Below are 16414 nucleotides of genomic sequence, written 5' to 3'. Positions count from 1 at the left end.
TTATAATTGTATATTACCTATTACATGTAATATTGCAGTATAGTACAATAATATAGAAATAGATAATGCTGATCTTGTGCTATGCTAATAATATATTATAGTATATACGTATAATATTATAATGAAATACAATATAATAATACTACCCTATTATAATTGTATATTACCTATTACATGTAATATTGCAGTAGAATACAACATAGTAATAGATAATGTTGATCTTGTGCTATGCTAATAATCTATTGTCCTGTATGTACATACCATTGCTAAGCCGCTGTGAGTCCCCTTCGGGGTGAGAAGGGCGGGATAGAAATGCAGTAAACAATAAACACATAAACAAACAAGTCCAAAGGGAAGACGGGGAGGGAGGGGGGAGGGGAGGCCTCGGCGGCCATTGAGGCCTCGTTTCTTCCGGGAGGGAGGCAGGCCCCGCCCCCTCCCCTCCCCACAGAGAGACCGAGAGACACTCAATCCGGATAGAATATAAATATCAACACAAACCTCTCTCTCTCTCTCTCTCTCTTTCTCTCTCTCTCTCTCTCTCTCTCTCTCTCCTCCTTCGCGGCTCCAGAGGAAGCGCCTCAGAAAACAATGGCGGCGAGAGAGGCTCTGCGCAGGCCCAGCCAGGAAGAAGCCCCGCCCCTCCTCCGCCCCTCGCCCTCCCATTGGCCGAGTCCGTGACGCCCCGCCCACGAGCGGGCCCCTATTGGCTCCGGCCTTGATGGACGGGTGACCAGGAGGGGCGAGAAAGAAGGCGGCTTCTGAGGGCAGGACGGAGGCCCCGCCCCCTCTCCGTCGGAGGGAGTGACGTCAGGGCGTGGGCGGGGCGTGGCGAGGGTTCATTCCGTCACGAAGGGGGCGGGGCTTCTCCCTTTGAGAGACGGGAGGGAGGGGCGGGGCCTTGGCCTGGCAGGGGAAGGGAGGGGCCTCATTGGCTGAGCAAGGGGAGGGCGGGGCCTTGCCTCTCGAAGCCCCGCCCAGCGCAGAGCCCGTTCGAGGGCGCCCCTCCCAGCCTGGCTCTGGTGACGTCAGAGCCCCGCCCCCTCCCTCTCCCCGCAGAGCTGAGCGGCGCGATGGGTCAAGCGGCTCAGGCACGAGAGAGAGAGAGAGAGAGAGAGAGAGCGGGCGTCGCGGGTTCGAGTCCCGTCTGCCGAATTCTTCAAACTCCCTCCTCCTTCGGCAGAGAGTCCCGCAGATCCCGGGACAGATCCGGGCAAACCTTGAAGGCTGTCTGAGTGAAGCCATGGGCTTTCCCCGGACATGAAGGGCGGTCCAGCCTGACTCGGGCCCTTGGGGCTCTTCCCCGTTTCTCAGCCCAAGAGCCGGCCTTGTCCGTAGACGCCTCCCAGGTCAAGACACACGTGGCACACACACGCCATGCCATGACCTGACCCACGACACGCACACGCAGAGGCATCTCACGTGTTTCCCTCTCCCGGCTTCAGGAGGGAGTGCTCCGTTCCGGCCACAGGGGGCGCTGCCGCTTCACCGTCCACTTGTGACACCCAGTCCTTGATGGTAGGACTTCCTCATTCCTTTCCCCACGCTGCCAGCATATTTTATAGTGTCGCAAACTACTTAAATTAGCCTCCCCGCATAAAGCGGTACCTAGAATTGCCTACTCGAGAGATGCACCTGTCTTTGGGGCTGCTCAGGTGGGCAGAGAGCCAGGCTCTTCCCGGTCGGGAGCTCAATCCCACCCGGGCTTCCACCCCACGACCTCTCGGTCAGTCGTGACTCTTTGCAGCTGCGCCACAGCCCGGCCCGGGAGGCAAAGGGGGCCGTGTTGGGCCTGCGTGCGAGCGAGTCCCGGGTCCATGGTGGGTGAACTACACACCCCGGTCCCCCAAGACTCCTCTCAGTCAGGGCGAATCCTCCCCAAATCCCTCTCTCGAGTGAGTCCAGTCGCTGTGTGCCATGGGAAAGGGCAGGAAAGGGCTAAGGGAGAGGCAGGGGGCGGGGCCAGGCCAGTTCCATTCCACATCCCGTCCTTTCCTATGTTCACACAGCAAGCAGAGGAACTGGTCAGCACCTGAACCTACTAGAGAGAGGGGTCTGGGCAGAATTCCCCCTGATTGACAGGACTTGCAAGGACCGGGATGTCTAGTTCACCTGCCACCTACGAACTGCAGAACCCCACCAAGGATGGACCTGGGACTCACTTGGCCCACAGAACCCCCGTGACCAGCAAAAAACACTGGGGGTCTTTGGGGGGAATTCCCCTTGATTGGGGGGAGTTGTAGTTCCCCTCCATCCCGAGAGCACCGTGACCCCAAACACGGAGGGATCTGGGCCCCACTTGGCACGAAGACCCGATCTGCTGGAATGGGATGCCTGCAGGGGATGGGAGGGAAGGGTCTTCCTTCCTGGGAGTTGTAGTTCACCCACCACCAGGGAAACGGGGACCTCCACCGATGGTGGGCCTGGACCACACGTGTCACACGGAACCCCGTGACTCACTCAACCTCCGGGAAGGGTTGGAGCAGAGGAACTCACCCAAGTGGTGGGAGTCGTAGTTCACCCTGCAGCCAGAGAGCAGGCTCAACCCCACCCGTGGTGCATCCTGAGTAAACCTGTCCAACATTACAAGCTTCAAGTACCGATTGAAGTTCTGGGGGTTCACCTGGCATGGTGGGAGTTGTAGTTCACCCACAATCTTATGGATATTTGGACAATTAAAACACTGACTTTGTCAAATCACCTGGGCAAGGCCGGGGTATTATTATTATACTGTCATAATATTTTATTTTATTATATTATAATTATCAAATAATCTTATATTATTTGATAATAATATAATAGTATAATAAAAATATATAATAATACAAATATAAAGTTATAATAATACACTATATTATAGAATAATATAACAATGACAGCAGGCTGGAGAGCAACTGCAATGAATCACTCTGACCAGGAAGTCATGAGTTCGAGGTCCGCTCGGAGCCTATGTTTGTTTGTCTTTGTTCTATGTTAAAAGGCATTGAATGTTTGCCTATATGTGTCATGTGATCCACCCTGAGTCCCCTTCGGGGTGAGAAAGAAGGGCGGAATATACATGCTATAAATAAATAAATAAATATTATAATGATCTTATCCTGTCCGATCTGTTGTCGATCCACTCCTTTGGGCTTCACACAAATCTACCCTTGTCCAAAATATACTGTCCTGTGCTTTGACCAAATTCAAGTTATAAGTATGATATAATTATGATAATATGTTTATTATATATTATTGTATTCTTTTAAAGTAATTGTTGTTATTATTATCATTACATTATTATGACCATGGCTTTCCCGTCCTGCCCCTCCTCCGGTCCTGTCCATCAACGGAGCTCCTCCCCCCTCCCTCCCTCCCCCCTCCCTCCCTCCCTGGATGGCTTTGGGGGAAAGTCACCTTGATTGATAGGAATTATAGTTCACCTACATCCAGAGAGCACTGTCAATGCGAACAACAATAGATTTGCACCAAATTTATTTATTTTATTTATTTACAGCATGTATATTCTGCCCTTCTTTCTCACCCCGAAGGGGACTCAGGGCGGATCACATGACACATCTAGGCAAACATTCAATGCCTTTTAACATAGAACAAAGACAAACAAACATAGGCTCCGAGCGGGCCTCGAACTCATGACCTCCTGGTCAGAGTGATTCATTGCAGTTAATGGCAGCTGGCTTGATCTCCCGCCTGCGCCACAGCCCGGAAATTTCAAATCCAATCATTTATTTCGGTCATAGACCAGCACAGGAGATAAAGGTCACAGTTACATACAAACTTGGTATGTTTAGTACATTTAAAATATAAAGACATTAAAGCACAATAACCGGGGGGGGGGGGGGGTGAGGAGCGGAAGGGGAAACGGGGCAAAACATACAACGCAGAGGTCCATCAGCCAGTTATAGAACCAAGAGAGAGGATCACTGGAGACATGGGTCACTTTTGGGACCCATCATCCCCTGGCGGACTTTGTAGGCACAAAACTTTGCAACATTGTCGGTTGTAGCTGAATGAGGATCTACAAGTAGCAGGGAGGTATAAAAGTGTCCTGAACGGCCTGGGTGCTTGTGTATCAAAGGTAAGATAAGCCTGGTGCGGATATCCCTGGCAAGCGTACCCGATATGGCCAATTTGGAAGACTGGCAGGCTTTGGGCGGGCCTTTGGGAGTTGTAGACACTGGGATTTATAGTTCGCCTGCATCCAGAGACACTGGGACCACCACCGACAATAGACCGGGACCAAACGTGGCACACAGAACCACCAAGACTAACTTAATATACTGGAGGGGTTTGGGGGGAACTGACCACCGTGGTGGGAGCTGTAGTTCACCCGGCAGCTAGTGAACTACGACTACGAAGATGCACCTAGAGAGCACATTTGCCCAGTATGACACACTTTAACCAGTAATGGAGTTTGTCTCCATTTTCCATCACGTACACCAAATTCCCAGTTTCATCGTCTTGAACAAAGCTTACGTTACATTTACATTTCAACTGATTCTTTGTTTATCAGGTTCTATTATATTTCCATCAGACCATATCATTAGCTGAACAGTAGTAACAAATAGACACCCCATTCCTGTCTCTTGTGTGAATGTATTACATTACCCATGTTGTTAACCTACATGTACCATCTTTCATGTTTATAGCACACGTGGTCCTATCTGTGTGAGGTGTGGTGGGCACACGTGATCTGCTTCCCGTGCTTCCCATTGTGTTATATCCATTGTGGTGCTTCCTTTATAAATCTTTGTTTCTGAGCACAATATCTTACTTGACATAAAATAAGGCACCCAGAATATCCCGTTGACTACGAGAAGAGTTATTGTTATATCACAAACCATTGTCTGAACTGTGCCATGTTTTCAACTCCAGACTTAATAATTCAAGTTTCCAAATTTTATCTTCTATTTTTTAATAGTTATTAACTTAAAATCTGTATGAACCAAATCTTCCAACCTTCCCGTTTGTGCGAACGTGTTTGCATGACTTCCCAGCAAAGCAACCAGACGTGGTCTCTGAAGGGCCTCCTGGATCTCACAGACCTCACTCTTCCCTGAACACTCGACATCCAAAGAACAGGAACCCTTTGGGCTCAGAACAAAACAAGCGAATGACCAAACTGGGCACACAGAGCCAACATGGCCAGCTGTGCATACAGGTGAGGTTTGGGAGTGATTGACCTTGGCGTGTGGGAGTCGTAGTTCACCCTTATCCAGAGAACACTGAATCCAGCCGACGTTGGATCTGCAACGCCCACCAATGACGGATCAGGACCAAACCTGGCACACAGAAACCCCAGGAACAACAGAACATACAGGAGGGTTTTGGGGACTGACCCACCCGTGTGGGAGTTGTAGTTCACCCTGCATCCAGAGAGCATTCGGAAGCCCACCAATGACAGATGGGGACCAAACTTAGCACACACAACCCTGATGACCAACAGAACATTCTGGAGGGTTTTACGGGATAGACAAGACAGTGAAAATGAATAGATGGTGATCAAAGCAGTGAATACATGTTGTGTAAAGCATAATAGGAATAATAATGTCTGAAGCAACACAACTGAATCCAAACCCATGCCACCAAGACCAAAGAAGGCAAGGATGTTCAAAGGCGCTCTAGATTAAACATTAAACCCCATTTTGGGCCAAAAACAGGTCTACCAACCCCTCCAGTTTCAGCAGTTTTGACCCTTATAAATCCCCCTCTTTGTTGCAAATAAAAAATCTAAAAAGAGAGGTTAAAAGCAACAATACAAAAAGGCAGAAATTATATATAATGCTTCAACTACCCATGAAACTAACTACTACATGAGATACAAAACTAAATCAGAAACAAAGAGACCAGCGAAACAGTTACTTACCTAGACACACAACTGAACTAACAAACAGACGTGAACACGTACCCAAAAGCCTCATTCTATCTGTTAATCTTTATTTCTCATTATTCTACTCCCTTTAGATAATATACCGTAATTATTTCCAGAATGGAACACACAGAGTTCCCTCACTACTTCGCGGTTCACTGTTTGCGGATTCGCTGTTTCGTGGTTTTTCAATAAACTCTCAAAGACTATTATAAATCATAAAAAATTACAATTTACAGCCTAAGGAAGGGAGGAAGGTGAAGCTGAAGGGAGAGAAAAGGAGCCCAGGCAGCAATGGGAGAAGGAGGTGATTTATCAACACGCTATCTATATATATAAAAGGAGAATGGCATCGCTCCACCGAGCATAACAACAAAACGAAAGGCCCCCCCAACCTAGGAAATTGACAACACAACCCCTCATCCACGTCTCTACGTTCTTACAAACAAACTACACATCCCAAACCTCCATGGGGCCAAAAAAACCCCAAAACCGGAATGCTCCATCTGCGCATGCCCAAGAGGCCAGCCCGCGTGCACACACAACAATCCACACCCCTCCCTCCAACGGCCGCTCCCACGCACACTCCTTCCCCCCCCTCAGACACTGTCGCCATCCTCCCCACCATCCCACAGCCTAATACTTCTCAGGAGTAGCAAGGTGGGTTCAAAATGCCCCCCCTCAGGGACCTACCCAATGAAAAAACTACTCAAAACCCACGGAAGATCCCCTTTAAACTCCCCCCCCCCCCGCCACCGGACTCACCAAACAAGTTACGGCCCATTTCCTTTCCTCCCCTCACAACTGCAAGGCCTGGCTGCTCAACAAAGAATCCTTCCCCCCCCCCCCCCCGGCAGGGAAGCAGCCAGCCTTTGAAGGTCCAAGGCCATTCCGTGCTCATCACTCTCTCATCTCAGGACAGTAAATAAAGAGCAACACTCTAAAAACACAGGAATTCCATCCAGGAAACAATATGGACCACCTAACACCTCCCAGCAAAGCATTCCCGCCCCCTCAGAGAGGGAAGCACCCAGGCTTTGAAGGTGTAAGGCCATTCCGTGCTCATCACGCTCTCATCTCAGAACAGTAAATAAAGAGCAACACTCTAAAAACACAGGAATTCCATCCAGTAAACAATCTGGACCACCTAACACCTCCCAGCAAAGCATTCCCGCCCCCTCAGAGAGGGAAGCACCCAGGCTTTGAAGGTGTAAGGCCATTCGGTGCTCATCACCTCTCATCTCAGAACAGTAAATAAAGAGCAACACTCTAAAAACACAGGAATTCCATCCAGGAAACAATCAGGACCACCTAACACCTCCCAACAAACTATTCCCATCACCAAACTCTGGCAAATCCTGTTTTCTGAGGGCCACAGACAGCACAAGCACATAAAGTATCACAAACAACACCACTCTGAGCTACTGAACTTCTGGACCAAAAGGCCACAGGTCTGAATTGGGGGAGCGGAGAGAGCAACCACTGTTAGCCCCAGCTTCTGCCAACCCAGAAGTTTGAAAACATGCAAATGGGAATACATGAATAGGTACTACTCCGGCGGGAAGGTAACAGCGCTCCATGCAGTCATGCCAGCCACATGACCTTGGAGGAGTCTACAGACAACGCCAGCTCCTTGTCTTACAAATGCAGATGAGCACTAACCCCCAGACTCAGACACGACTGGACTTAATTTCACAGAAAAACCTTTACGCTTTACCTTTAACTACAGTAGAGTCTCACTTACACAACATAAACGAGCCGGCAAAACGTTGGATAAGCGAATATGTTGGATAACAAGGAGAGATTAATGAGAAGCCTATTAAACACCAAATTAAGTTATGATTTTACAAATTAAGCACCAAAACATCATGTTATACAACAAATTGGACAGAAAAAGTAGTTCAATACGCAATAATGGTACATAGTAATTACAGTATTTATGAATTTAGCACTAAAATATCACAATGTATTGAAAACATTGACTACAAAAATGCGTTGGATAATCCAGAACGTTGGATAAGAGAATGTTGGATAAGTGAGACTCTACTGTACCACCAATTCATCAATACTTTATTTCCCATACCACCATACTTCGCCACAGCAACGCGTGGCTGGGCACAGCTAGTTTGTTTATAAAGACTTAAAATAGTGTATAACTACTAAAATAATGTATAAATATATAGCATCCCAACTTCGCGGATTTTCACTTATTGCAGCTGGTCCTGGAACCTAACCCTCGCGATAGGTGAGGGAACACTGTATTTTAGTTCAATCTTTCTACAATACCTCACATGTGATGAAATGTCCCAACTTTGAGCTTGCATTTCCAAAATTTGCAAGAGTTGCTTTTCTACGTGTTAGAATGACACTCTGGGGTCAATTAACACCATTCTCTCCAGGGTGAATTCTATGATGTCTATGTATAACGTTTTTTCATGAAAAGCTCTGTCCACACTCCATGCATTTCTACAGTTTCTCCCCAGTGTGAGTCCTTTGATGCAAACGTAGACCTGAACTACGAGTAAAGCTCTGCCCACACTCCAGGCAGTTATAGGGTTTCTCCCCAGTGTGAGTCCTTTGATGTGAACGTAGACCTGAGCTCTGAGTGAAGCTCTGTCCACACTCTAGGCATTTATATGGTTTCTCCCCAGTGTGAGTCCTTTGATGTGAACGTAGAATTGAACAATCACTGAAGCTCTGTCCACACTCCAGGCAGTTATAGGGTTTCTCCCCAGTGTGAGTCCTTTGATGTGAACGTAGACCTGAACTATGAGCAAAGCTCTGTCCACACTCCAGGCAGTTATAGGGTTTCTCCCCCGTGTGAGTCCTTTGATGTGAACGTAGACCTGAACTACGAGCAAAGCTCTGTCCACACTCCAGGCAGTTATAGGGTTTCTCCCCCGTGTGAGTCCTTTGATGAGAATGAAGACTTGAACTACGAGTAAAGCTCTGTCCACACTCCAGGCAATTATAAGGTTTCTCCCCCATGTGAGTCCTTTGATGTGAACATAGACTTGAACTACGAGTAAAGCTCTGTCCACACTCCAGGCATGTATAGGGTTTCTCCCCCGTGTGAGTCCTTTGATGTCTTTGTAAGTTTCCCTTCTGAGTAAAGCTCTGTCCACACTCCAGGCATGTATAGGGTTTCTCCCCAGTGTGACTCCTTTGATGTCTCTTCAGCTTTCCATGCTTACTAAAGCTCTTTCCACATTCGATACATTTATATGCATTCTCCTCCATGTCAGCAGTGTTATGTATATTTAAGTCCAATAAGGACACTTGATTCTTGTTTTTCCCTTTCTGATTACTCACAACAGTGGGTTCAAATTACAGGAAAGTAGATTCCATCTGAACATTAAGAACTTACTGACTGTAAGAGCTGTTCAGCAGTGGAACTCTCTGCCTCAAAATGTAGTGGAGGCTCCTTTGGAATCCTTTAAACAGAGGCCAGATGCTCATCTGTCAGGGGTACTTTGCGCTTTTCCTGCACGGCAGAGGCCTGGACTGGGTGCCTCATGCAGTCTCTTCCGACTCTATGGTTCTACTCTATAATCCAAAGTGAATGTAGGAATTCAGCAAGATCAGCCCCTCGAGAGGAATCCTTTTTCCTAGAGGACTGGTTTCTTTTCTGCACTTTGGTTTCCAAATGCCTTAATATCTACTGCTGGTTTGTAGTGCTGGTTCGTTTCCCATCACGGCAGGGGTGGCTCCAGAGAACTCTCACGTCCTGGTCAAGAAAGAAGAAGCCAAAGGTTAGACATGAAGCCGCATACCTCTGGCTCAAGGTAAAGAAAACGAAAAAGGAAAGAAGAAAGGAAAGATGGAAGGGAGGAAACACAGAAGGAAAGGGTAAGAGAAGGAAGGAATCACGGAAGGAGGGAATTGAACCCTTTTCCCATATAGGAAGGCCACACCCATTTCATTGGGTCAAACCAAAACGTGGTTAAAGGAACAGAAGGCAGGCAGGCAGGCAGGCAGAACTCCTCCCAACATTCAAGAGTGTAACATGTTCTGGATCATGGTTTTCCCTGAATTACCAACATTGTGCTAAATGCTCAAAGGAACAAGGATTTCTTTATCGATTGTGTCATTATTTCCCCTGCCACAGGGACTCCCCACTCTGCTTCCTCAGCATCTCAAAGGGTCACTCCGGCCACATTTCCCAAATGAATCTTCCAAACTAACAAGGACCTGCATTCCCAACTGGCTAATTCAAAGCCCCTCCCTGAAATAACAAGGTCACACTTGAGGGAGGGCTAAGAGGTCCTCATTCTTCACCACCGGTGGATGCGCTGAAACTGAGGAGGAGAAGGAGCCTCACACTTCTCCCTCAGCGCATCCTCTGGGGAGAAAGCACGAGCTTGCCCTCCCTCCACTGCAGCCTTGTTTCCTCAAGGAGGCTCCTGGCCCTCGACACCCCCGTGATCCCGGCCCAACCGAAGAAGAGGAGGAGGAGGAGGGAACATGGCAGCATGAGAGGGAAGGAAGGAAAGGAAAGGGGTTTCCATGCGGAAAGGCCCTTGAACCCTCTCCCGCCCAGCCCACACATTCCTGGGACTAGTGCCCGCCCTGTCCCTGTTTGTAAAGACCTAAAAACATGGCTGTTCCAATGTGCCTTTGATTAATTCAGTTCACTAAATGATTGGCTCGGGCTGTGGCACAGGCTGGAAGAGCAGCTGCAATGAATCACTCTGACCAGGACGTCATGAGTTCGCGGCCCGCTCGGAGCCTATGTTTGTCTGTCTTTGTTCTATGTTAAAAGGCATTGAATGTTTGCCTATACGTGTAATGTGATCCGCCCTGAGTCCCCTTCGGGGTGAGAAGGGCGGAATATAAATGCTGCAAATAAATACATAAATAATTTGGATCCCTCTAGCTATAACTTAATTCTCGACTCTTGCACTTTACTATTGCCCCTGCCCTGGGCTTGTACTAACCTGACTGGCCCTTCCAGCCTTAACTTATCACCTGCCTCTCGCACTTTGCCACCAGCCCTCCCCTCGCAGCTGTATTGCACAGGCCTTTCCCTTGTCCCTAGCTCGGAAACGTCCATTACGCTCAGCTAAATATTGGTTGTTGTATGATGAATTATGTTTTAAATTATGTCCTTTATGATGTTGGTATATGTATTTTTATTGTGTTATATTTTGACCTTTGTCTGATTGGGCTTGGTCCCCATGTAAGGTGCCCTGCGTCCCTGCAGGGAGATGGTGGCGGGACACAAAAATAATGTTGTAGTAGTAGTAGTAGTTGTTGTTGTTTATTTATTTATTTACAGTATTTATATTCCGCCCTTCTCACCCCGAAGGGGACTCAGGGCGGATTACAATGAACACATATATGGCAAACATTCAATGGCAACAGAAAAACAACATTCAGTTTTAGACAGACACAGAGGCATTTTAACATCTTTCCAGCTTCACGATTCCGGCCACTGGGGGAGCTGTTGCTTCACCGTCCACTTGGTGGCTGTTCTTCCTCATTCTTTTCCTCGTGTTTTGATGGCAGTTTTATGGTGTTGTAAATTAGTTAAATTAGCCTCCCGCACAAAGCATACCTAAATTTTCCCTACTTCACAGATGCAACTGTCTTTCGGGGCTGCATAGGTCAACAGCAAGCCGGGGCTATTTTTTTTTTAATGGTCGGAGGCTTAACCCGACCCGGGCTGCGAACTCATGACCTCTCGGTCAGTAGTGATTTATAGCAGCTGGTTACTAGCCAGCTGCGCCACAGCCCGGCCCCAATAATAATATAATAATATTATTATTATTATTAGTAGTAGTAGTAGTAGTAGTAGTAGTATTGCGGGGGGGGGGGGGGAAGTGTGGTACAATATGGTGTTATACTTTAAAGGGACCAACAAAGTGTTGAACAAAGTGTTCAAAGAATAAGTTTTGTCGGCTTCAACTCAGCCTGGACTAAGGTTTATGTACAAGGTTATGTGGATGAATGGCTCAAGTATTTTGTATTGTTTTAAATATGTATTTAACTGCTTATGTTTTTATTCTTTTGTATTGTTGTGTATTGGCATCAAATTCTGCCAGTTTTGTAAGCTGCCCTGAGTCCCTTCGTGTGAGAAGGGCGGGATAGAAATGATGGAAATAAATACATAAAATAAACAAAGAAACAGAAGAATGCAAGCAAAATGGTGGATCAGGTGAAGGTGGTATCGCTCAACTGCCGAGGCCTTGGCTACTGCTATAAAGGGAAGATGATTACAAATAATAATAATAATTTATTTCTTATATCCCACCTCCATCTCTCCAAGGGGACTCGGGGCGGCTTACATGGGGACAAAGCTCTAAAATCAACAGTTGACATATGCATAAAAACAGTAGAAGTTACAAAATTTAAATACATAGCAAGAACCAAACAATTTTAAAACTTTAAGATAAAACACATAGCATATCAGTTAGACAGGGGAGTGGGGCTGTTTAGGATTACGTGGGAGGGGCTGACTTGTGCAAACATGAATAGTGGAACCAGAGTGGGGTAAAGTGCTAGGAGCCGGCAAGGTGATTTGGACTGTATGATGAAAGTGCAGCTGATTATTCTACATAAAAGCATTAGCAACGAGAAAACAGCTAGAAAAACCCAAGTTAGAAAGGACTCAAAAAAGATTTGATATTTTTAAATAGAGAATACTTTGAATACAGTAATGCAGAAACTCCAAATTATTAGCCAAAGCAGCACACGTTAGAAAGGGAAGAAAATAATAACATCCATTAAAGACAAGGAAGGTAAGAATCATACAAGAATGGAAGACAAAATATTACCGTATATACTCGAAGATAAGCCGAGTTTTTTATTTATGAGCTGAAAGAGCCTCCCCCGGCTTATAATCGGGTCAAGGTCAAGCCAGGCAGTGGAGCCTGGAGACTACAGTGTGTTGTCTTTTCCAAAACATCCGTCCTCCGCTTCTCCTCCCAGGCTGGAGTGATCTTATTTTTTAAGAGAGAGAGAGACAAGAAGAGAATGTTTTCAAAAGTGAAAGAAGAGTGAGTGAGAGCCTCTTGCAAGCCAGGAAGAAGAAAAAGATTGCAAAGCAATAATTCCATTGAATAACATACAACCCAACTGATTAAAATTCAACACTGCAGCAAAGCTGCGGCACAACAGGCTGTGAACTGTCTCAGTCCATAAAGTACTAACAGAATCCATCCCTAAGGCCTCAGGTTGAGTGAGGAAGGTGCTCATCCTGGTCCAAAGGCTTGTTCAAAAAACCGTGTTTTCAGTTGTGCCCAGAAAGCTTGAAGAGAAGGGGAACCTGATCTCCTTCAGGAGGGCATTCCAAAGCCACGGGGCCACCACCGAGAAGGAAGCCCCCCCCCATCGCAGTCTCTCTCTCGCTCTCGTCCCCACCAACCCTACTTGAGACAGTGGCAGACCGAGAGGAGGGCCTCCCTGGCAGATCTTAAAGTTCGCGACCGTTCATAAAAGGAGATGTGGTCCTGAAGAGAGGTTGGACCCCAAGTGTATAGGGCTTTCTAGGTAACCACCTGCACCTTGAATTGGGCACGGAAACTTGTTGGAAGCCAGTGGAGCTGTCTTCATAGGGGCACGGGATGGTCCTTGTAACCAGCCCCAGTTAGTTATTAAAAACATTTTGGAAATGACACAAAATAAAACTCAGGCCAGGGATTATTATTATCTCCTTTAACACCAGTATTAACATTAGAAAATTCCGCAATAAATGTTTTAAAAGAATTAAGACGGAAGAGTTTCTAAAAAAGAGGGAGAATGGAAATGAGAGACTGGGGTTTAAATAAGATGATAAACAGAGACACAACCCAATATCTATCTGCAGGAAGGAAGAGAGAGAACAGTTTATATTATTACTATTATTACATTATATCAGTTATAATACCATATTATAACATTATTATTATTATTATTATTATTATTGTATGTCATTATTATAATATTATATGTCCGATCCAGCTCCACCCCCGATTCCTGGGGCCATGCACAGAGACGTCTCCCTCCCTCCCTTACTCCGGAAGGTCTCATATCCAACATCCGGACACCCTCCCCTGGGCACCCTCCTTGCAGGCAGGCGGCCCATTTCCTCACATCAGGAGACACTTCCAGGGTGCCCAGATCCATCATTATTTGGAATCGACAATGTTCCATCATTATTTGGAATCGACCTCTGGATGCAGGTGAACTACAACTCCCAAACGCAAGGTCAAGGCCCACCAAACCCTTCCAGCATTCCCTGTTGGTCATGGGAGTTCTGTGTGCCAAGTTTGGTCCAACTCCATAGTTGGTGGAGTTCAGAATACTCTTTGATTGTAGGTGAACTATAAATCCCAGCAACTACGACTCCCAAATGACAAAATCAATCCCACACCCGCAACCCCACCAGTATTCAAATTTGAGCACTTCGGGTATTTGTGCCATATTTGGTCCAGTGAATGAGAATACATCCTGCATATCAGATATTTACATTACAATTCACAACAGTAGAGAAATCATAGTTATGAAGGGGCAACGAAAATAATGTTATGGTTGGGGGTCACAACATGAGGAACTACTGTATTAAGGGGTCGTGGCATCAGGAAGGTTGAGAACCACTGGCCGAAAGAGAAGCGGGGTCTGTTGAGTCCCCGGAAAAGAAGACCGAGAGGAGGGGGCTGGAGAGGAGCCATGTGTGAACATGGGGAAGGCGGCCCCAAGGAAGAGGGAGGGGGCTTCCTTCCTGCTGCCCTGGAGACGAGGCCTCAGCGGAGCCGTGGGTTCCAAGGACAGGGAAGGAGATCCACCTGAACCTCAGGAAGGACTGCTCAGTGGTGGGAGGCTCCTTCTTTGGAGGTTCTTAAGCAGTGGTTGGGTGGCCATCTGTCGGGGCTGCTTTCGTGGTGTTTCTCCTCCCTTCCTGCATGAAAGAAAGAAAGGAGGGGGCCGGGCAGGGTGGCCCTTCTGTGGGTTCCTTCACACTCTGGGATCCTCTGATTCCCATCGGGAGGGGCTGGTTGCATGCTGCAAGTTGGGCTCTGAGGATGACCCGGGAGGGAATCCCACTGGAGCATTGCCGCACAACAACATATCTGGGAGTCACCTGGACCGCGCTCTGACCCACAAGAAGCACTGCTTGGCTATCAAGCAACAAATAACATCCTACGAAAGAGGACTGGCACACCCTGGGGATCACAACCAGGCACAGTGAAGACCTCGGCCCTTGCGCTTGGCTACTCTGCGGCTGAGTACGCATGCCCAGTGTGGAATGCATCTCACCACGTTAAAAGAGGGGATGTGGCTCTTAATGAAACATGCCACATGAACACAGGGTGTCTACGCCTCACATCGCTGGAGAAAATATACTGTTCACCACCTGACATCTGCTGGGAAGTAGCAGCCCATAATGAAAGGACCAAGGCAGTGACATCTCTGGCCCATCCTCTGTTCAGATATCAGTCAGTACGCCAAGGCCTTAAATGAAGAAATAGCTTCCTAAGATCTACAGAGATACTTGTAGGAACACCTCAGCAAGCAAGAATCCAAAAGTGGCAGGCTAAAACCCGGAACCTCAAGCCATGGCTGATACCGAATGGGAGACTCCCCCTGGGCACACACAAGACGGAGAGACTCAGAAGGCGCTGAACAGGCTGCGCTCTGGCACCACGAGACGCAGAGCCAACCTTCAGAAATGGGGCCTCAACATGCGAATGTGGAGGAGAGCAAACCACCGGCCACGGACTCCAATGCGGCCTGAGCCCCACCACGTGCACAAGGGAGGGCCTTCTCACAGCCACTCCAGAGGCACTCACTCCAAGGGGTAAGGAGGCACTCCAACTTTATTTTTATATCCCGCCCCATCTCCCCGAAGGGACTCGGGGCGGCTCACAACAGGGACAAGCCCGAAACAACAACAACAACCTATTTGACATAAATTTAAAGCATTCCAACAAAATAAAATAATGGGCCAATACATTAAAATCCAAGCAGATAAAATCAGAGTAATTAAAAGCAACCCAGTGGGGACAGTGGTGTATCATGGAAATGAGTGACAGTGACCATATGCTTTCAAAACAGGAAGAAGTCTTCTCATGACAGCTCTATTGGGCCTGTTCATTTCAAAGCGCTCTGGAACAACCATGTTTTCAATTCCCAAGATGTTTGGGGAAGATTTACATCATGACTTAGAGAAGTTGTACTTGACCTGCATCCAGAGAGAACGGCCGACCCAACAACCCTGGATCTGGACCACACTGGCCACGGAAGACGGGACTGGCCGGACCTTCACGGACACTGTGGCCCCACCCACTCCACTTGCCACAAAGAAGCCCCTTGACCCACTGAAGATCCTGCAGGGGCCCCTGGGAATGGGCCTTGGTTCTGGGAGTTGCAGTTCACCTGCAGCCAGAAAGGAGGGAACCCAGGTGAGGCCAGATCTGGACCAGACTTGGCACACAGACCCAACATGGCCAGCTGTGCAGGCAGGCCTGGTTTAATAACAACAACAACAACAAATCTCTATTTACATCCCTCTCTTCTCCCTCAGGGGACCCAAAGCGGCTGACAACGTATTAACATTGCTGAAAT

General features: G+C 47.5%; 2 protein-coding genes across 4 annotated transcripts in view; one reads left to right on the top strand and one right to left on the bottom strand.

Moving 5' to 3' along the window:
• LOC134294615 (zinc finger protein 850-like) overlaps positions 1-16414 on the top strand; it is a 162834-nt gene that overhangs the window by 41359 nt on the left and 105061 nt on the right. The window lies entirely within an intron of this gene.
• LOC134294630 (oocyte zinc finger protein XlCOF22-like) overlaps positions 5503-16414 on the bottom strand; it is a 54022-nt gene continuing 43110 nt past the window's right edge. For 2 of the 3 annotated variants that reach the window (XM_062966216.1, XM_062966215.1), the window contains exon 2: positions 5503-9596. In XM_062966216.1, the coding sequence (XP_062822286.1) occupies positions 8336-9109 (774 nt within the window). In that variant the 5' untranslated portion in view covers positions 9110-9596 and the 3' untranslated portion in view covers positions 5503-8335. Of the gene's footprint in view, positions 9597-12645; positions 13762-16414 lie in introns of those variants that run through there. The other variant, XM_062966214.1, reaches the window with a different exon arrangement.

Source organism: Anolis carolinensis, unplaced genomic scaffold (genome assembly GCF_035594765.1).
Source record: "Anolis carolinensis isolate JA03-04 unplaced genomic scaffold, rAnoCar3.1.pri scaffold_18, whole genome shotgun sequence".
NCBI classification, from domain to species: Eukaryota; Metazoa; Chordata; class Lepidosauria; order Squamata; family Dactyloidae; genus Anolis; species Anolis carolinensis.
The sequence above is the reverse complement of the archived record's forward strand: the minus strand, read 5'-3'. Positions and strand labels throughout refer to the sequence as shown.